The sequence below is a fragment of the Podarcis vaucheri genome, assembly GCF_965113315.1.
Source record: "Podarcis vaucheri genome assembly, chromosome: 16".
Lineage (NCBI taxonomy): Eukaryota > Metazoa > Chordata > Lepidosauria > Squamata > Lacertidae > Podarcis > Podarcis vaucheri.
In genome coordinates, this window is record NC_138754.1 from 21,691,167 (window position 1) to 21,713,439 (window position 22,273).

General features: G+C 52.8%; 1 protein-coding gene across 1 annotated transcript in view; it reads left to right on the forward strand.

The window, feature by feature from the left end:
• The window catches only part of RBM19 (RNA binding motif protein 19), a 104,385-nt gene that overhangs the window by 64,071 nt on the left and 18,041 nt on the right, over window positions 1–22,273 (forward strand). Inside the window, exons 22-23 of the mRNA XM_082202883.1 lie at window positions 252–357; window positions 7,130–7,250. Coding sequence (XP_082059009.1) covers window positions 252–357; window positions 7,130–7,250 — 227 coding nt within the window. The remainder of the gene's footprint in view (window positions 1–251; window positions 358–7,129; window positions 7,251–22,273) is intronic.

The window sequence follows — 22,273 nt, forward strand, 5'->3', positions numbered from 1 at the left end:
AACTGCTTTGAGATTTGTTCTTTGAAAAAGAAGCGGTATAGAAATGAAAATAACAACAAAAAAGGCGCCTGGACACCTAGGTTTAAGGTGCCATTTGGCGATTAGATTATATATCTTGAGTTTCTAATGCTGCCTATGAGCATGTGTTGAAAGGGAGGTAACCCCCTCCCTTTATGCTCTTGATTATTTATTGCTTTTGATTTATTTATTGTTCTTGTTCTCTCCCTTGCTCCCCAATCACCTGCCTTTAGTACCTTTGGAGAACTGAAAACCGTTCGCCTGCCAAAGAAAATGGCTGGAACAGGAAAGCACCGTGGTTTCGGTTTCGTGGACTTCCTCACAAAGCAGGACGCTAAGGTGAGCAGTGAGAGGTGCTTCCGGTCTGTGGCTGATCTTGGGGTGAGATTCAGTCACGTGCCGGCAAATCCTACCTGTGCATTTAAAGCTGATTTGGCGCTCTTGCGTGACAATTAAGGAAGGCAACGGGGAAATTCCCTAGAAAGTGTGGGGGTCACACTTGTTTCGGCGCAGCATCGCCTAACCTCCCCTGCAAACGAATCAGGCCTAAAGCCAGGGTTGCCTCATCCACCTCCCAACAAATTGGAGCAAATTACTTTCAATAAGCAGTTTGTTACAGAGGATAAGGGTATCGGTAGCTAGCCATGATGGCTTTGTTCTCTCTCCGTTGATGGAGGCAGCATGCCTGTGAGTACCAGTGCTAGGAGTCAAAAGCAGGGAGAGGTTCTCCTGCACATAGGTGCTGCTTTGGGGCATCCCGTTGGGGTATCTCATGGGTCGGCAAAGTAAGGTCCGCGGGCCAGATGAGGCCCAATTGCCTTCTGGATCCAATCTGCGGATGGTCCGGGAATCGCCGTGTGGATCGCCAGCGCGCACGTTCTTCCCCTCTGCCTCCCTCTCCCTCCCACGGCGGCGCCAGCAGTGCCTCCTCCCTCCCTCCTCCTAGCTTCTCCCCGCCCTGCCTAGAGGAGGAAGGGGGCTGGGCTTTGTTGTTGCCAGCAGCAGCAGCAGCGCTTGAGCGGCCGCCATTTTAAGCAGCCCCTCTCCAGGGCCCTTTTGTGCACCACTCATTGTCCCGCCGCTGCGGGTAAGCAGATAAATGGGTAAGCAGCCACCAGGGCTCGTGGTGCTCTTTCATCATTCCCCTCCCTCAAAAAAAAATAGTCCGGCCCCCCACAAGGTCTGAGGGACAGTGGAGTGGACCAGCTCCCTGTTGAAAAAGTTTGCTGACCCCTGATCTGGTTGGCTGCTTTGAGAACAGAGTGCTGGACTTGATGGGCCATTGGCCTAATAGCCAGCATGGTCATCTTCTGTACTTACGTTCTTAACCCTATAACACCAGGGTAGCCAATTTGGTGCTGTCAGGGAACTGCCATCGGAAGGACAGGAGGTGGAAGGGCTCACAGAGGTTGGGAGAGACTCAGCAGCTGAAGAGGGAACCAGCAGGGGGAGAGGAGGGTCTCCTAGGGAAAGTGAGCAGGAGGAATGGCTCAGAGACACTTCCAGCGAGAACAGTGGGGAGGTTTCTGGACCTCCCATGGGGACACCCACTCCTCGCCGGAAACTGTCACGCCGTGAGTCCAGAAGACGTGTTTCCGTTAAGGAGCTTTTATGTTGGAAGCGATTCCGAAAGCAACCACTGTCGGAATCTGCCAGCGACTGACGGAGCCATGTTTAAGGGGCTCCGTTACAGACAGAGGTTTGCGGACTTGAACAAACTCTGAGGGACTTGGCTTTTACGCACAAGCAGCTCATCATCCCATCACAGGTGCCTTTGGGATCAAGAGCTCCCAAACGATCTTTTTATGCCACCGCCCCCTTGGCTCTATAAACTCACCCCCAGGTGGCGCTGTGGGTAAAAGCCTCAGCGCCTAGGGCTTGCCGATCGAAAGGTCGGCGGTTCGAATCCCTGCGGCGGGGTGCGCTCCCGTTGTTCGGTCCCAGCGCTTGCCAACCTAGCAGTTCGAAAGCACCCCCGGGTGCAAGTAGATAAATAGGGACCGCTTACAAGCGGGAAGGTAAACGGCGTTTCCGTGTGCAGCTCTGGTTCGCCAGAGCAGCAATGTCACGCTGGCCACGTGACCCGGAAGTGTCTCCGGACAGCGCTGGCCCCCGGCCTCTTGAGTGAGATGGGCTCACAACCCTAGAGTCTGGCAAGACTGGCCCGTACGGGCAGGGGTACCTTTACCTTTAATATGCACTGTGGGTTAAACCACAGAGCCTAGGGCTTGCCGATCTGAAGGTTGGCAGTTCGAATCCCTGCAATGGGATGAGCTCCTGTTTACCTTCCCGCCGGAACGGTACCTATTGATCTACTTGAACTTTGACATGCTTTTGAACTGCTAGGTTGGCAGGAGCACGGACTGAGCGACAGGAGCTCACCCCATCACGGGGATTCGAACCACCGACCTTCTGATCGGCAAGCCCCTAGGCTCTGTGGTTTAACCCACAGTGCCACCCACGTCCCGCAACTCTTTTTAATCCTCCCCAAAAGAAGCTCAACCACTCTGATCTCCCCCCAGACAGCTCAGCAACTCTGGTCAATCCTCATTGACAATGGGTAGAACACTGCCAGTTTTTTTTATACTGGGAGTAGATCTTACTCTCTTGGGATTTGGACGGGCCTGATCTAAAACATCTGGAGGGCACTGCTTTGGCTACCCCAGGAAAAGATATCAATATAGGATCTGTTTCGGCATCATTTTTGCAAAGCGTTCCTCTTTTCCCCGGCTCTAGTCTGTGTGGCTGCCCAGAGCGGAGGCCTGGCGCTGGCAGTATTAAAAATTCAGCTGCTCCGAAGGACCAAGAAACCTCCCATTTAGGGGTGAGGCACAGACCTCTTTCAGCAGGAGGAGCTCAGCTGGCACTGCAGGGAATGTCCTCCACCCAAGCGCTGATGAGCCTTTGTTTTTTAGGAAGAATGGGAAATCTATCAACAGCCTAATGTTGTCTGCCTTTTGTGTCCTGCTAATGGTCTTTGCCTCCAGGCTCTTTGGGCCGAGCATTTAATAGGGCAACGGGGAGCTGAGAGGCAGAGTGGCCCTGTCCCCCAAATTAAGAGCATTTAGATCTGGTGAGCTGTTGTCCCCCTGGGAGGTGAACTCGGGTGGCCTGCTTCCTTGATCTATGGCAGTTCTGAAACCCAGACACTTGCCTCCCTTCCTCCCTCTCTCCTTGCATCTGTGAGCTATATGTACAGTCATGCTAACAAAACTCCCAAGGTGTGTGGAATTTAAGCCCCAATACAGACAGAGGAACATGGGTGGCACTGTGGGTTAAACCACAGAGCCTCTTGGGCTTGCCGATCAGAAGGTCGGCGGTTCGAATCCCTTCAACGGGTTGAGCTCCCGTTGCTCGGTCCCTGCTCCTGCCAACCTAGCAGTTCGAAAGCATGTCAGAGTGCAAGTAGATAAATAGGTATCACTCCGGCAGGAAGGTAAACGGTGTTTCCGTGCACTTCTCTGGTTCGCCAGAAGCGGCTTGGTCATGCTGGCCACATGACCCAGAAGCTGTACGTCAGCTCCCTTGGCCAATAAAGCGAGATGAGCGCCACAACCCAGAGTCGGTCACGACTGGACTTAATGGTCAGGGGTCCCTTTACCGTTTACCTGCTGGGTCAGGCCAGTGGTCCATCTAGTCCAGCATCCTGTTCTCACAGTGGCTAACAAGATTTCCATGGCAAGGTCTCAAGCAGGACATGAGCGCAAGAGCACTTTCCTCTCTGGTGGCTTCCTGCAACTGGTATTCAGAAGCATGACTGTCTCCCAAACACGGATGCAAAGCACAGCATCCTCATCATGGCTAGTAGCCTTATCCTCCGTGAATTTGTCCAATCCTCCTTGAAAGCCATTGGAGGAAGTCATGTTCAGAAGAACCTGTTGCTAGAAACCACAGTCAGGAAGAATCACTCTTGTGGCTCGGGTCCTTCTTGTGTTCTTCCCACTGGCCTGAACCAGCAGATTTTAACCCAGATTCTTACATTTGCTGTCAGGGGTCCCTTTACCTTTACCTTTACCTTACAGACAGAACAGGCTGACAGGTGGAGATTTGCTTGTACACCCATGTTTACAGATGCTTCGTATATTTCATTTTTAAAAATGAAGCATGTTCAGCACCAACAGTAAGCCAGATATTTGAAGCTGGGCACTGCATGTAGATTGACACCCAGTACATGTGCACATTAAGGAAAGGACACCCCCCCCCCCGGAATGGAAATTCATTTTTTAATAATAATTTATTTAGGGGGTTTTTTTACACAAAGTTTGACATTCTTTAATTCCCTTTCAATATAATAATTTCTTACATTTTGGCTTCCCCCTCTGTGATATAGCTGTTAACATTTCCCTTTTTTAAAGGGAAATTCCCTTATTCCGAATAGGATTCCTCGCAAAAAAAGGAAAAAATTGACAGCTATGCTCTGTGATGTTCCTGTTGCATTCCTTTATCTGCTGCCACAACGGCCACTTATTTTCTATTGTGCATTATAGCTTGTATTAGAATCATTTATTTATTTTCCTTCCCTTGCCTATTATTCAAATATCCTGCTCGCGATTTCATTTCTATAGTTCTTTTCTCAAATACAGTGGTACCTCGGGTTAAAAACTTAATTCATTCTGGAGGTCTGTTCTTAACCTGAAACTGTTCTTAACCCGAGGTACCACTTTAGCTAATGGGGCCTCCTGCTGCCGCCGCACCGCTGCCGCGCGATTTCTGTTCTCATCCTGAAGCAAAGTACTTAACCCAAGGTACTGTTTCTGGGTTAGTGGAGTCTGTAACCTGAAGCGTCTGTAACCCGAGGTACCACTGTAGTCTTAAAAGGACCTCCACTGTTTGACAAAGTTCTCATCCTCTTGGTCTCTTATTTTTGCTGTCAACTTTGCCATCTCCGCCCAGTTCATTAACTTTAAAATCCATTCTTCTTTCATTGAGACTTCCTTCCACCTCTGCACATACAGTATACTGGCTACGGTAGGAGCATACCTAAACATCTTTTGGAATCTCTGCCCCTATAATCACCAGAAGAAATGCTTCAGGCCTCTTGGGAATGGCTATTTTAAACATCTTTTTAAAATTCATCATGTATCATTTCCCAGAAGTCTGTCACCTTTCTGCAAGCAGGGGTGGAAATTCAGAGGCATCATGAAGCTCCGTTTAGCTCTCGCTAAATATGGAGTCACACATATTATTTGTTCACCCAGTGAGCTTCGTGGCCGAGTGGGGATTTGAACCCTGCTCCCGCAGGTCCTAGTCCAACATGCTAACCATTACACCGCCACTGGTGCAATATGGTTCCAAGAGCATTCCTACCACCTGTCCTTAAGGCTGTGAAAAGCTGAATGGAAACTGGTAGGGCTTTGGAACTGACATGACACTCCGCCTGGGTGAGACCTCAAGAATCTGGTGGCGCCCAGCTGTCGAGGCTTCATGTGCATGTAGGTTTGCGCAACACAACCTTGCGTGCTCTCCCTCTCGCACGCAACGCTGGGAAGTGTGAAATTAAAAAGTACAAATTAGTAAACGAGAGCCTACAATTAGAGCCACAGTTGCTTGCCAGGGCCGGGACGACGACGGTTTCTGCCAACATAAACAGCTCTTGCAACTCCCTGTAGCTGGCTCCTCCTCCTCTCCTCTCCTCTCCTCTCCTCTCCTCTCCCTCCACCCCACAGCGGTGTTTATTTAAGCCAACACATTGCGCTGCTAATTGGGTAACATTTCGGTGTGAAAATAGGCATTTAGAAACACGCACACAACAGCAGCAGCAAATAAAAACAACCGTAAGCTTGCGGCATTGCAAGGAATGTCAACCGCAGGAGAAGGTAACCTTAAGCAAATAAAAAAAAGTATTTTCATTCTCCGGAAGAGGACACAGCTAGTGTCAAGGAAAGGCACCCTTTCCAATGCCCAGGGAAGGCCTTCTCTACAGTTTCCATTTCCAGGAAAGGCCTCTTCCTTCAAGCCCCAGCTAGCTCCTTTTCTGCCCACCTATAGTCATGTTGTCTGCAAGAAATGACTCAAATCACCCCATCACTTCTGTGATAAACTCCACTATCTTCCTGATGACACAATGTGAGGCCTGGCCGCCTCTGAGATGGATGTTCCAGTGGCAGCTCTCCCATCAAAGACTCTTCCACCCTTGGGCTCGGGAGAACTTCCAGCAGAAAAGCAGGAGTCCTCTCTGCCCAAGGGAAGGACCAGGGCCATAGCTCAGTGGTAGAGCACCTGCCTTGGGTCCCAGAAGTCCCAGGTGACATCTCCAGGTAGGGCCAGGAATGTCCCCAGTCTGAAACGAGAGCTGCTGCCAGTCAGTGCAGACACTACTAAGCTGGGTGGTCCAAGGCACTTCCTTATGCTGTCCACCAGGATGAGGTGTATCCTAGTGAGAGGGCCATAGCTCAGTGGTTAGAACAAGCATAGGCAAACTCGGCCCTCCAGATGTTTTGGGACTACAACTCCCATCATCCCTGGCCACTGGTCCTGTTAGCTAGGGGTGATTGGAGTTGTAGTCCCAAAACATCTGGAGGGCCAAGTTTGCCTGGGCCTGGTTTAGAACATCTGCTTTGCATGCAGAAGGTCCCAGGTTCAGTCTAAGGCATTGGCAGGTAGGGCTGGGAGAGACCCCTGTCTGAAACCCCAGAGAGCCACTGTCACTCAGTGCAGACATCTAGCTCAGACATCAATGTAGATATCTATTGTATTGACAGTGGGTGCATTTCTGTTGTATCTTGAGCAGCTAGCTTTCCCTTGTGTCTCAAGCAGCAAGCTTTATATTGTGCATTGAGCAGCTAGCTTTCCAGCCTCTCTCCCTATCTTCCAACCACGTACATTTACTTTTGGGGGAAGATGCTATCAGAAAACTCCCTTTTAGGAAAAAACACACCCCCTTTATCTTTCACATGGCTCAGTTTGTGATGGATCTCGTCTCTCTGAAAATGCTCCTTTACCAGGAAGCCCAGCCGAACCAATTCGGTTCCCCTACCGAGGAAACTCGGTGCACACTAGGGCTCCATCGACCTCTGCATTTGTGGGGAGGGCAGAACGAGAGAGGTGCAGTGGTGACAACTTTTCTTTAAAACAAGCTGAACAGCGTCCTTCCTGCTTCCTTTTTCCACAGAGAGCCTTCAACGCCCTCTGCCACAGCACTCATTTGTACGGCAGGAGGCTGGTCTTGGAATGGGCTGACTCGGAGGAAACAGTGGAGGCCCTGAGGCGGAAAACGGCGGAGCACTTTCACGGTACTGTAGCACATATGTGCTATTTCAGTTGTCATTTCTGTTGATTTTGTTTTCACTGATGATGATGATGATTTAGTGGAATTTGTATACCGCTTTTTTTGTAACCTGCAAGCCATTGTCTGTCAGGGCCAAGCTGTGGCAATAGATTGTTGCACCTAGAATAATGAAATCACAGAATTGTAGAATTGGAAGGGAACCCATGGGGGTCATCTGGTCCAGCCCTCTGCAATGCAGAGATCATAGCTAAGGAATCCCTGGCAGAAGGCCACCCAACCTCAGTTTGGAAACCTCCACTGACAGAGAATCCTACCACCTTCTGAGGCTGCCTGTTCCACTGTTGAACAGTTCTTACTGTCAGACAGTTCTCCTTAGTGTATTGTCGAAATTGCCTTTCTTGTAACTTGATTTGGGCCCTACCTCCTGGAGCAGCAGAACACAAGCTTGCTGCATCTCCCAAGGGATAGACCTTCAGACCTATCATATCACCTCTCAGTCTTCTCTTCTCCAGGCTAAATATACCCAACTCCCTCGACTGTTCTTCATAAGGAATGGTTCTTCTCTCAACTTGTTCAAGCTTTGCCCCGACCCTATTGCCCTTTTGCCGTAGCTCAAATTAGGTTGTGCACATGGATATTCGGGGGGGGGGAATGGCTGCAGCTTAGTGGTCCTAAATTCAATCCCCAGCATCTTCATTTCAGGAGTGACCCCTGAAACCAGACAGGCAGAGCTACTGCCGGTCAGTGCAGACTATAGTGAGCTAGATGGACCAAGCGTATGACTCAGTATAACCCCGGAGAGTTGCTGCTAGTCAGTGTGGGCCGTTGACCAAGATGGCCTGATTCAGTATAAGGCAGCCTCCTGCATTCCTGTGCCAGGCTTCTAGTACAGTCGTACCTTCAATCCCAAACGCCCTGGAACTCGGACGTTTTGGCTCCCAAATGCCACAATCCCGGAAGTGATTGTTCCAGTTTGTGAACGTTCTTTCGGAAGCCGAACGCTTCCTGCAGGAGCTTCCTGCAGCCAACCAGAATCCGCGATTTGGTTTTTGAACGTTTTGGAAGTTGAACGGACTTCCGGAATGGATTCTGTTCGACTTCCAAGGTATGACTGTATTTGTAGCAGATGGGTCCCATTCACTGGCCCCATTTTGCCTGCCAACGGCTGCAGTTGTACTCTCCCATCTAATCATCTCATCTCAAGGCTTCTCCCCCATCTCATCCCATCCTCACAACAACCCTGTGAGGTGGGTTATGCTGAGAGAGGCAGGGACTGGGCCAAGGTCGCACCCAGCCAGCTTCTTGGCCGAGTGGGGATATGAACCCTTGTCTCTCCCAGATCCTAGTCCAACACTCTAACCCAGGGGCCAGCAAACTTTTTCATCAGGGGGCCGGTCCACTGTCCCTCAGACCTTGTGGGGGGCTGGACTATATTTTGAGAAAATAATAATGAATGAATTCCTATGCCCCACAAATAACCCAGAGATGCATTTAAATAAAAGGACACATTCTACTCATGTAGAGTACACGCTGATTCCTGGACTGTCCACGGGCCGGATTTAGAAGGCGATTGGGCCAGATCCAGCCCCCGAGCCTTAGTTTGCCTCCCCATGCTCTGACCACTACACCACCAAGTTCTCCCTTCTCTTCCTAAAGAGGGCCCTGAAACCTGGATTCACAAAGCCCCGCATAGCTCCCTCTGGTTAGCCCCTGCTTCCGCTGTGCTGCCTCTGTTGACGGGGATGTGCAATCCTACTGAAAGGGAGAAGGCTCCTCTGAGGAGCAGTGGATTAGTCTCTTTGGATCAGAGTCCCAGCATTGACAGGCCAGAGACGGAAACTGCTGTCCGACGCAGCTATCGACAAGCATTGACAGGTGCAAATGTACTGGTTGGCAAATATTAGTGTAAGGCTCTCGTCCCCTGTCCCCCCCCCCCCAACCTAGCACTGGGAATAAGACGTAGATCAATGGTCTTCCTTTGGCTCAGTCTCCCCCTGCCCACTTTGCACTTCTCGGAAAAGAGCTGATGTCAAGTCCCTTGCTTGTCTGGAGGGAGGATGCAGAGGGGCCTGCGCTGAAACCGCAAAGATAACATTTTGTGTTTCTTGCTCCACCCACTTTTGCCTCTGGCCCCGCCCACCACCAACACACGGCCCTTGGGAGTTTGCCCAAAGGGGAATGTGGCCCTCGGGCTGAAAAAGGGATCCACACATGTTGTTGTAAACGTTGGGACCCCACCACTGCAGACTTGAGGTTGAGAGAATCCGCACAAGATCAAGGAAGGTGTTGAAACGGAATCAGGATCTTGGATAGATGAGGCCTAGGGGGGGTTACTCAGAATCAATTTATCCAATGCCACAGGTTGAGAACCTCTCCCCTGCAAGTCAGAATTGGCTCACCACGCCTCTCTACATGGCCCACAGAGCCTTTCCCCCCAAACCACACATCGCATACACAATCCCTGCGGAAAGCAGGCTGGAACTCCCTGTTCAAAAGATGGCGGGTGTACAATTCAGTCCTGTTTGTTTCAGGTACATGAGCAAATTCCCTGCAGCAAACTCACTAGCGCACTTGCACCTTGCAGAAAGCAGGATTGAACTACCTGCACATTAGCTGATGGGCAGAGAGCTCAATCCTGCTTAGTCGCTATCTTCCTTCCACCCTGCTAGCCCTATGGGCTGACTTTGACAGGTAGGTTGGACAATTCTTTAAAACACCTGACGTCATTACAATCGGGCAGCATCCTCCACCATACCTGAAGACAGCAGACCGGCTTAGAGTGGACAGGCCAACCCATGCACGGTGCCCAGAGCTCTGTTCTCTGACACTGCACCACCACTCCCTGCCCACCCCGACCCCCCAGCTTATCGTACCTCAGGCAGCCACCTCACTTTTCCTAACGCAGGAGTGGGGAGCCTTTGGTCCTCCGTATGAATGGCCATTTCTGTCGGCTTTACCAAGCATGGCCAGTAGCCAGCAATGTTGGGCATTGTAGTTCAGCAACATTTGATGGGCCAAATGTCCCCCACTAATGTTCCCCCAATGGTAGGGCCGGCCTTGAGGTATGCATAGAGCAACGGAAGCAAACCCCCGCAGACTATGGAGTGCTGAATGCATTTCTGAAACCAGTGCTTTTGATTTTGAAAGGCAGGAAACAACTCACTCCCTTTCCTGATGAGGTTTTACACATTTGCAAACAACTAATTGCATGCATCGCCTTTTCCCCCTCCGCCAAAGCCTAGACTACTATTTATTTTTATTTCTCATATCTGTCCCTCACTTCTCCAAGCCAGCAAAGAGGGAACATGTTTCTGGGGATGTGTTTGTTTGGGGGGGGGTTGGGGGGGGAGAGAGAAAGATGCTGGCAGAAAAGCCAAGTGCAAGCGGGGGCAGAGAGCGAACGCTGCTAGCTGTGTGCTATTCATCCAGAGGGCATTTCAAACAGCAGGCCCGCAGCAGAGAGAGGCTTTCAGCCCCCATTTCCCGGCTGCAGTACCTAGAAACCCGTTGGACAGAGCATAATGGTGCCGGAGGTATCTGCTCGAAAAATCTTTGTTTGCTGTTCTCTCGGGTCGGAGGAAATGGGTTTTAGTATTTGGCTACATGCTCCTCTCTGCCTTTCCTCTCCGGGCCCCTCCTTCCATCGCCGGTCCCTTTTGTTGCTGGCAGACCACTCCATGCAGAAGGTCAGTGCACTTATCCACTCACCTTGGACGCTGCGACCTCTGCAGCTGGCAGCGTGCCACTTGTCCCAGAAGGGCTGGCTTCCATGGACAAAAAGGGAGCCAGCCCCAATCTGCTTTCCTTGAGGCTGAGGATTGTCTTTTACTGGGGCAGGCAGCACATAGGCAGGGTCTCTGGAACCATAGCTCTTTCCCCAGGGTTTATCTGGAGTGAGGGATTTCCGCCCCCAGCCCAAGGGCCATGTTTTCTCACAGGTGGCTTTCTGGGGTCCGCGTGCCAGCAGTGGCTGTGGCAAAAGCAGACATGACCCATCTCCACCCCAGGATGCAAGAGGCATCACCACAGTTCAAGGGTAATAATAATAATAATAATAATAATAATAATAATAATAATACCCTGCCCATCTGGCTGGGTTTCCCCAGCCACTCTGGGTGGCTCCCAACAGAATATTAAAAACACAATAAAACATAAAACATTAAAAACTTCCCTATACAGGGCTGCCTTCAGATGTCTTCTAAGCGGCAGGTAGTTGTTTATTTCCTTGACATCTGGTGGGAGGGCATTCCACAGAGCGGGCGCCACTACTGAGAAGGTCCTCTGCCTGGTTCCCTGTAGCTTTGCTTCTTACAGTGAGGGAACCACCAGAAGACCCTCAGAGCTGGACCTCAGTGTCCGGGCTGAGCAATGGGAGTGGAGACGCTCCTTCAGGTATACTGGGCCGAGGCCGTTTAGGGCTTTAAAGGTCAGCACCAACACTTTGAATTGTGCTCGGAAATGTACTGGGAGCCAATGTAGGTCTTTCAGGACCGGTGTCATATGGTCTTGGTGGCCACTCCCAGACACCAGTCTAGCTGCCGCATTCTGGATTAGTTGCAGTTTCTGGGTCTCCTTCAAAGGTAGTCCCACGTAGAGCACATTGCAGTAGTCCAAGCAGGAGATAACTAAAGCATGCACCACTCTGGCGAGACAGTCTGCGGGAAGGTAGCGTCTCAGCCTGCATACCAGATGGAGCTGGTAGACAGCTGCCCTGGAGACAGAATTGACCTGCACCTCCATGGACAGCTGTGAGTCCAAAATGACTCCCAGGCTGCGCACCTGGTCCTTCAGGGGCACAGTTGCCCCATTCAGGACCAGGGAGTCCTCCACCCCCACCCATTCCCTGTCCCGCCAAAACAGTACTTCTGTCTTGTCAGGATTCAACCTCAATCTGTTAGCCGCTATCCGTCCTCCAACCTCCTCCAGACACTCGCACAGGACAAGGAGTCATTCCAGCCAGTTAAAAGCATCAGAGTGCAAAGCAGGGACAGTGATGGGGTGTATCCTCAGGAAGATGGGTACCATTCCAAAGGCTGGCCAGAACCCCAGGCCTGAGGGTCTTCACCTCTGATGCAGATAAGCCATGAACTGTCCACATCACAACAACCCTAATTTGGGGGAATCCACTTTGCAGCTTTTGTGTTTCTTTTGGGTGTTGACGAAGGTGGCAGTGAATGGGGTGGGCGATGCTCAGAGGATGTAGACCCTCAAGAGAGGAATTGTGCCCCTGTGGACCCCCTTGGCAACTTCAGCTTCAGAACAGCCATTATCGTTTTCTTTTGTCTTTCCAACAAACTTGATATATATCCCGACTGTGTTACTTGAATATGTGGTTATCCTGTAAAAACTTGACTCCTTTTCCATGGCTGACTTTCCCAGTGCTTTTGGAGCTCTCTCCGTTCCACCGTACAGGATTCCCCCTCTATTAATTTGCTTTGGATTGTCTTTTAAATACTTCTTTATTTGCCCAGGCTTTCCCCTGCCCCCAAGGTGCTGAATCTGGTCATTGAAGCTGGGCTCCCATGCTCAGCAGTTTTGTGTTTTATCCGCTGCTATAATGATGTGGCAATCAATATTTTGGCACTGCTGATTTTATGCACTGAGTTTTGTACGCCACTTAAGCGTTTTTCTTTAATACTAAAGCGGGGGATATATTCTTAAACAAAATACTGGCAAATCCTTACACGCATGACTTTTCTCGACGGCGAAGGCTACTGGTGCGAGACCCACCTCCAGATTCTGTCCTCCTGAGCCGTACCTGTCTGTTGTTGAAGTCAGTGTCAAGTTCCTCTCATCGTGTTGCAGGCACTGGCTTCAATATCTCTTAATCTTGCCTTGGAGCACCTTGTGTCCCTTCCACGCTTTCCAAAAGTGACGTCCCTAAGTACCTTTTGTTGGCCTCGCTGGCGTAACCTGACTTCTGTTGAACGTTGGCATTGCAAGAGCTCGGTTTGCTGCATCTCCTTGGTCTCACGCATGGGAACTTTGCTTTCTTCATCTATTTATTTATTGCATTTATAACCCATTTATAACCTTTTCTCCAAGGAGCTCAAGGTGGTGTGTGTGGTCTCTCCCCCCCCCAATTTAATCACCACAACAACCCTGTGAGGCGGGTTGTGCTGAGAGCCAATGGCTGGTGGCAGTGGTCACCCAGTGAGCTTCGGAACCTGAGCAACACAATTGCAATTCCCAGTACAGTCATACCTCTTGTTACGTTCGGTTCAGGTTACATCTTTTCAGGTTGCATCCCGCGGTGACCCGGAAGTAACGGAACGGGTTACTTCCCGGTTTCGCCGCATGCACAGACACTCAGAATGATGTCACACGCATGTGCAGAAGCGGTGAATCGCGACACGCGCAGACGCAAGTTGCGTTATGCTCATGATGCGAACAGGGCTCCAGAACGGATCCTGTTCGCAACCAGAGGTACCACTGCAGCTGGTATTTGGAGACATCTTACCGTCTGACACAGGAGGGAGAACGTAGCCATTGTACCTAGTGATCCCAGACAGCCTTACCGTCTGTATTCCGGATTGCAAGGCCTCTCAAGAGCACCGCTATCCCTTCCAGAACCCAGCAAGGCTTCCTCCAAATCCTGGGCCTCGCCCATTCCTTCTGCTCCCAAGCTGAGCAACCAGCTTCCTTCGTGACTGCCTGAATTTTCCTCTCTCCGCTTGCGAGCTCCGTGATGGGTTTGCGAGACATTTTAGTGCCAAGCACGGCAGCCGCCAGCTCCTGTGGCCCCCCGCCCTTCCTCCCCACCCCCCCAACCCCCTTTAATCGGAGGCTTGTTTTGGAAATATTTCCGAGTGAGTCAGTAATAATCCTGTGCACACTTCCCCCCTCTCGGGAGCCGCGGTTCGTGCGGAGGAGGTGCCCGCTCCCAATCCCGCTAAATTACTATTGACTTGTGTTCCGTGCGCTCCACAAACATTTCACTCAGCCGTCACCAGCAGGGCCGGCGGTCTCCTGCCAGGGGTAACTTGGGAGGCCAGCTGTGTGAGGCCAAGCATCCTGCTCTTCCCCATCGATCAAAGAATTAAACTGACAGGAGGGGAAATTTTCAGGCCCGGCTGAGGCTTGGGATGGAGGGTGGGGGAGAAGCGAGCACGCCTTGGATGGAGGGGGGCGGGACGAGACGCAAATGGAAAGCTTGGGAGGTCGTGGGGGTCCAGGATGTGGGGAGGCGGGGGTGTCTCTGTTTCATATGTCAGGCGCTGAAATGATGAGAGCAGATTTAGCCAGAAGTGCTTCATCCAAGCCTGGTTGTGTTGTGTTGTTTCTTTCCTCTCCCCCCCCCCCCATTTTTATTAAATTCTTTTGACATATAGCAACATCATACAGATAAACAATGCTTTTTCTGGAAAAAAGGCGGGGGAACTCACCAAAAAGAAAGTTAGTTTATTGCGGGCCCAGTCACAGTGCCACAGCCCCCTACCAGGCAGTGGTTAAATGTAAGATGTGATTAATAAACGTAAGCAGACAATGATCTGGAGTAGCAACGGCCACAACTTTATTGATTACAGATATAGGTGGATTTTTGGTTGGGCGTTGTCAGAGCTGCTACCAGGTCCCAGCTCACATAGGACCACGCCACACAGCGTCCACTTTAAAAGAGTCTTTATTGAGTTACAGGTTTCATTTCCGAACTGCAGCGTGCAGCTCTACACCTTCTGCTCTAGGTCGGCGAAGACCCGTCTGAGTCCCCGCCTCTTGCACACCAGCTTAATACCCTAGCCTTGCTCCACCTCCTTCGCCTCTCCCTACGTCTCTGGGTCCTTCTGCCCCCCTGGGCCTCCTCCCTTCTACTCTCCTCTGACGCTGACCCCCCTGATCCTTCTGCCTCCTTGCGGCGGGCTTTAGGACCTGGCTCACTCTCCGGGCTGCTTACTGCTCCAGCTTCCGCTGCATTTGAACTTGGCGCGCGCGCCCAACTCTCTACTTTCCTCTTAACCGTTGCCTCGCTCTCTGAGGAGGGCGTGACCACCCCTGACTCGTGCCCTCCCTCCTGCTGACAGCCTCCGGAACCCGATGCCTGGCTACCTTCCTCCCTGCTGCTCTCAGTCTTGAGCGTGGGTCCCGACTTCCAGCTGCTGCCGCCCTCAGTTATGAGCGTGGGTCCCGACTTCCAGCTGCTGCTCTCTGAATCTCCTCTGTTCCCTTCCTCCTGGGGTGTCCCCCCGGATCCCCCCCTTGCTCTGCTCACTGGGGCTCCCTTTTGGGAGTCCTCTGACTCACTGCTTAGGCTTGGAGATCTCGGGTCGTCATCATCACTCATTCTCCCTTCGGCTTCCTCCCCCTCGCTCTCTGTTTCCACCCTTCTCTGCGTCTCTGCTTCTGAACCCCTGACATCCATCCCCCCCTCGAAGCCCCCCCTTCCCCCCTCCCCGCTGTCAGGTGTGGGTGCTGGGCGCTCCATCATCATGGGAGGGAATGCTGGATACAGGTCGCTCCCCGTGGGTGGCCGCCAACTGAAGACCTCCGAGTCTTCCCCCTCGCGGTCGTCGACGTTGACTTGTTGCTCTTCCATCTCTGTACCGCCGTGCTCGAACCCGAGGTCCTCCCCGAACACGTCCATGTCAGTCTCTGCGTCGGTCGCTCGACCTGGCATCTCCAGCCACTTCCTGCGCCATCGCTCCTCAGGTCGATCGTCCCACCAATACGAGTTGCCTGATGCCGAACCTGCCGGTGAACCTTCTGGGGAACGGGTGCTCCGTGCGGGTTCCCCTTCTGAGTCGAATCCATGGAACGTGCTGGAAGAAAGTGTGGGTGTGAACAACCAGTCGTCGAAGAAGCTCGCTGGCATGGGTTTGTGTGGGAAGAGGGCATGAAACTCGTCCTTGAGCAGGGGTTCCTCCAAAGCGTAGTCTGGTACCCAGCTATTGGCGCTGGCCCGGGTGCCCTCTCTGGCTAAGAGGTATTCGACTCCCTCTTCCCCCCATCTGGAGTCCAAAATCTCCGTGACCTCGTTGATGTGGTCCTGGTGCTTCACCTCCCGCGTCTCCGTCCGTTCCCGGAGCGGACTTGGCGCCGTCCCTGGCTCCTGGAACCTGTGAGGTGCCTTGTAGGGAGTGAGCACCGACCTGTGGAACACCGGATGCATTCTGGAACCCTCCGGCAGCGCCAGTCGGAAGGCTACCGGGTTGATCTGCGCTTCGACTTGGTACGGACCGATCTGCTTGTGCCCCAACTTCTTCTTGGCAAGCGACCTGGTCGGCACTGCGTGGGCTGCCAACCAGACCCAGTCTCCCACTTGGATCACTTCGCCAACCCGCCTGTGCTTGTCAGCTTGCACCTTGTAGGCGTGCTTAGCTAGCTCCAGCTGCCGTCTGAGTTGATCGTGGACCGCCTGCAGCTCTGACGCGAACGCGTCCGCCGTCTGTGGTTCTCCTTCCCCCACTCTCTCCAGTCCCGGGAAGGTTCTGGGATTCCTCCCATTGTTGGCAAAGAACGGCGTCACTCCTGTGGACACGTGCTTCGTGTTGTTGTAAGCGAACTCGGCTAGCGGCAGGTAATCCACCCACGTCGCAGGCTGTTGATTGGCATAGCATCTCAGGTACTGCTGCATGATGGCATTGACCCTCTCTGCTTGCCCGTTGGTCTGCGGGTGTCTTGCTGATGCCAGATTGACCTTGACATTGAGAAAACCCATCAGCTTCTGCCAGAAAGACGAGATGAACTGGCGTCCGCGGTCGGACAGGATAGACCGTGGCAGGCCATGCACTTTGAACACGTGATCTATGAACAGTTTGGCGGTTTGTTCCGCCGTGGCCACCTTCGCACACGGAATGAAATGTGCCATCTTGGTGAACAAGTCCACCACCACTAGCACAGCTGTCTTGCCTCTCGAGTTGGGTAAATCCGTCACAAAGTCCAGGGCCACCCTCTCCCACGGTTCAAACGGTGTTTGCAGCGGTTCTAACAGTCCCGCCGGTGGTCTGTGTACCGGCTTGGCCCTCTGGCAGGTGTCGCACCTCGCGACGTAGTCCGCGACCTCTCCTCTCAGCCTGGGCCACCAGAAGTCTCTCGCGACTAATTCCATCGTTTTCTCTGTGCCAAAGTGACCGGCCGTGGGTGCGTCGTGCAACTGTTGCAGTACCTTGGCGCGAAGGTCGTCTCCTGGTACATAGACAGCCCCTTTGCGTAGGAGCAAGCCGTCCCGCACCTGGAACTCGTCCGTGGTAGCCGTGCCTCTGAGCAGTTCCGCCATCTTGTCTTGCGCGAATGAGTCGTCCCGCAATGCACGTCGCACCGCATCCAGGTCTACTGTAGCTGAGGCACACGCCCACGCCGTCGGTGCGAAGATGTGCATGGCCGCCGCTGGCGTCACCTCTTCTAGGTATTGCGGTTTTCGGGACAGTGCATCCGCCATGATGTTGGTGTCGCCTGGGACGTACTCTATTCGGAAATTGAAGTCAGCAAAGAACTCCGCCCAACGTATCTGCCTCTGGTTCAGGAACTGAGCCGTGCGCCAGTGCTCCAGATTCTTGTGGTCCGTGCAGACCTGCACCGTGTGCTTGGCGCCGATTAGGAAGTGCCTCCACGCCTTGAAGGCTGCATGAATGGCCAGCAACTCCCTGTCCCAGATGGTGTAGTTCTGCTCCGACTTGCTGAGCTTTCTGGAGTAGAACGCTCCCGGCCGCCACACCCCCTGCGGGTCTCGCTGCAGCAGGACAGCTCCCACGGCTCTGTCTGACGCGTCTGTCTCTACCCTCAACGGTTTACTGGGGTCGATATGCAGCAGTTGCTTCTCCGATGCGAAGAGATGCTTGAGCGCTTGAAAGGACTGTTCCGCCTGCTCCGTCCAGATGAATTTCTTTTTTTTGGAGCTGAGCGTGTCCGTAATTGCTGCCGTCTGCATCGCGAACCCCTTGATAAACTTGCGATAGAAGTTGGCGAAGCCGACAAACCGCTGGACCTCCTTCCGGTTGCGCGGGCTTTTCCAATCCAATACCGCACGAACCTTGGTGCTGTCCATGGCTATCCCCTTGTCCGACAACTTGTATCCCAGGAAATCCACCTCCGTCGTGTCGAACTGGCACTTCTCCAGCTTGGCGTACAGTCTATGTTGTTGCAACCTGCTGAGCACCTCCCTCACGTCTCGGTCGTGAGCTTGCTGCGAGTCAGAGAAAATCAGGATGTCATCCAGGAAGCAGACGCATGTCTTGTAGAGGAGTCCCTCCAACACGTGATGCATAAAAGCTTGAAAACAGTGAGAGCCATTTTGTAATCCAAAGGGCATAACTCTGTATTCGTAGGTGCCCAGCGGTGTGAACATGGCCGTCTTCCACTCATCGCCCTCCCGCATGCGGATGAGATTGTACGCCCCTCGCAGGTCCAACTTGGTGAACACGCGTCCCTTGCGCACCGTCGCGAGGAGGTCGTCAATCCTGGGCATGGGGTAATCAGACGGTTTGGTCATCTGGTTCAAAAGGCGGTAGTCCACAACTAGTCTTTTTTGGGGCGTGTCTTTCTTTTTCACGAAGAAAACGGGACTGCCCCCCACTGCCTTGGACTCTCTGATGAAGCCACGCTCCAGATTATGCTCGATGAACTGTTTGAGTTCCTGCATTTCATCTTCAGACATGGAGTATAGCCGCCCCTTCGGCAGCGTCGCCCCCGGTAGGAGGTCAATCTTGCAGTCATATGGCCGGTGAGGGGGTAGCTTGTCCGCCTCCTTCTCGCAGAAGACCTCCAAAAAGCTCGCGTATTTGTGGGGGACCGCTTGCAACGTTCCCAACTGCAGTTGTAATTCCTCCTCCTCTCCCTCCCGTCGGGGCAGGATGCAGTGTTCTGCGCAATAAGAGGAGCCGAAGATCAGTTGTCTCTGGTACCAAGCCAGTGTCGGACTGTGCCTGTCCAGCCAACTCATGCCCAACACAATGGGCGTGTCCGACAGTTGGGTGACATTAAAACTGATGACTTCCCTGTGGTTGCCAAGGCGCATCACCATCGGTGGCGTCTGCTTCACCACCTGCCCCCCTAGCAACTCTCTGCCATCCACTGTGACGACTTGCAGGGGCAGAGTGGCAGGCAATAGCTGTATAGCGTGCTGCTCCACAAAGCTCTGCGCTATAAAGTCTGCGTTGCTTCCAGAATCCACAGAAAGCGGCACTTCGATAGTGACGCCGTCGGGTAGCTGGAGAGATGCTGTGAGCTGCACTACTGGTTTGGGTGGGAGGGGATCCGTGGGTTGCAAGATTGCTGGGGACTGCTTCACAGATGCGTCTGGCTGGGCCCCAGTGCCTCCGTCTCCAGCCAGACATCGTCGTTTCCCTGCTGTGGTTCTCCTTGCTGCGTTGCTGCAGTCACCATTGCTGAGGCTGCAGTGTGCTTGTGGAGCCTCCGGGGACACTCCTTCGCCAAATGGCCTGGATCCTCGCAGATGTAACACTTCCTGTTCCCTCTAGGAGGCTTCGCTTTCACTGCTGCCGGTGCTAGGGCTCTGGCTGCTGACTGAGCCCTTGCACCTCCAACCTCCATCGGTTCCCCTCCCCCTCCTGGCGGAGGTGTGGATTGCGCACGCGCTGCTTCCCTCGGAACGAAAGAGAAACTTCTCGCTGCTTCGCGCCCTCCACGTCCTTCATCTCTGCACCATGGACGTTCTTCCAGCCTCACCCCCACAGTCAGCGCCCTTTGGACCACCTCCTGCGTGCTTCGGGGCCTCTCCCCCCTTGCAATTTCATCCTTAACCGCTGAACTTAGACCCTCCCAGAAGAGGTCTCTGACAGGGGGCGAATCCCGAACCCATTCTAAAGCACTGACCAGCGCAAAAAATCGGGCGTGATACTGCCGGACGCTCGCCCTCCCTTGTTTTAGTCCATGAATCTCCCGTCTGGCAAGATCCACATCAATAGTAGACAAAAAACACGCATCCATCGCTTTGATAAAGGCATCTGCATTCTGAAGCGCCGGATCTTTATCCCTCCACAAATTGCGCAGCCAGGCTTTGGCATCCCCATGCAAATGGGACAATATGAACCCCACCTTCTCTTCCTCATCTCTAAAGTCTTTTGCCAGCAGTTGCAGTGCGCACATCACGTCTGCTCTAAAATTAGGGTACTGTTGCAAAGTCCCATCGAAGTGAGCCACAAGCCCTCCTGCTCTCCGTGCCAATCCCACGCCCTCCGGTCTGGGTCCCGGTTGCCCTTGCTTAACAAGCATTTCAAACCTGGCGTGTAGGTCTCTGTAGGCGGCTGTAGTCTCCTCCTCCCGTTTCTTGGAAGCCAATACCTCTGAGGACAACTGGGTCACTGCCTTTTGCAGCGCGGAGATCCTCTGTTCTTCCGTCATCTTGCTAACCTTTGTGAGCTCGCTTACAGACACCCCTCTTCCTCCCCTAGCGGCTTCTGCTCCCGCTGCGAGGTTTCAGGTTTCTGAAGCTTTGAAGAGACGGGTCTTACTGTCAGAGCTGCTACCAGGTCCCAGCTCACATAGGACCACGCCACACAGCGTCCACTTTAAAAGAGTCTTTATTGAGTTACAGGTTTCATTTCCGAACTGCAGCGTGCAGCTCTACACCTTCTGCTCTAGGTCGGCGAAGACCCGTCTGAGTCCCCGCCTCTTGCACACCAGCTTAATACCCTAGCCTTGCTCCACCTCCTTCGCCTCTCCCTACGTCTCTGGGTCCTTCTGCCCCCCTGGGCCTCCTCCCTTCTACTCTCCTCTGACGCTGACCCCCCTGATCCTTCTGCCTCCTTGCGGCGGGCTTTAGGACCTGGCTCACTCTCCGGGCTGCTTACTGCTCCAGCTTCCGCTGCATTTGAACTTGGCGCGCGCGCCCAACTCTCTACTTTCCTCTTAACCGTTGCCTCGCTCTCTGAGGAGGGCGTGACCACCCCTGACTCGTGCCCTCCCTCCTGCTGACAGCCTCCGGAACCCGATGCCTGGCTACCTTCCTCCCTGCTGCTCTCAGTCTTGAGCGTGGGTCCCGACTTCCAGCTGCTGCCGCCCTCAGTTATGAGCGTGGGTCCCGACTTCCAGCTGCTGCTCTCTGAATCTCCTCTGTTCCCTTCCTCCTGGGGTGTCCCCCCGGATCCCCCCCTTGCTCTGCTCACTGGGGCTCCCTTTTGGGAGTCCTCTGACTCACTGCTTAGGCTTGGAGATCTCGGGTCGTCATCATCACTCATTCTCCCTTCGGCTTCCTCCCCCTCGCTCTCTGTTTCCACCCTTCTCTGCGTCTCTGCTTCTGAACCCCTGACAGGCGTATATCCGTTCCAGCACACCCAGACAAAAAAAGTTTAATTTTTATTTTTTTAAAAGTAAGGGAACTCAGCTAAAAAATAAACAAACCCACCCTACAGATAAATAACTGTAACCCAGAAGCCGGTGTTTAGGCAATGCATGCAGAATAACAATCAAATAGCACAAGTTCTTATTCCGGATTATGGGTATAGGAAGGTGATAGATGGTTAACCAGAAGGTTTTGTAACTTGTGGTGAGTCCCCTGTTTTCATTTTTCGTCGTGTACATAATTTGCACAAAGAGTTGTTAAGAAACTTCTTTTTTAAAGTTATTGATTTGTTAACAACATCAAAAAGTGCAAAACAAGAGAAAGAAAGCAAACAATCAAAAAACCTTAAGCCATAAAGCCGTGGTTTTCAACCTGTGTGCCATGGCACCCTCGGGTGCCATGAATAATGGTCAGGGGTGCCGCAGGCAACACTGGCCTCTGTCCCTCTTTCCTTCCCTCCCTCCTCTGATGCCCTCTTCTGTCTCTCCCTCCCAAGGGCTTACACAGGTGTTCGTTGCAGCGGCCCTGGCTACAAGCTCTGCAGGTGAATGGTGCCTCTGGGGCTGGCCAGAGAGGGCTTCCCAGGCCCCTGTGGGGCAGTGTGAGGAGGCACCTCTCTTTGGGGTGGAAGGGGGCAGCTCAAGAGACCAGGGGTGGCAGCTGCCCAGATGACTCTCAAGGAGAGGTGAGAGGAGACTGAGGGAACACTCCATAAGGCAGGGTGTTTGAAAAAGGGCGAGAAGCTGCCAGCTCTGCAAGCAAGGGGTGACATAACTGGGCTCCTGAGCGCTTGG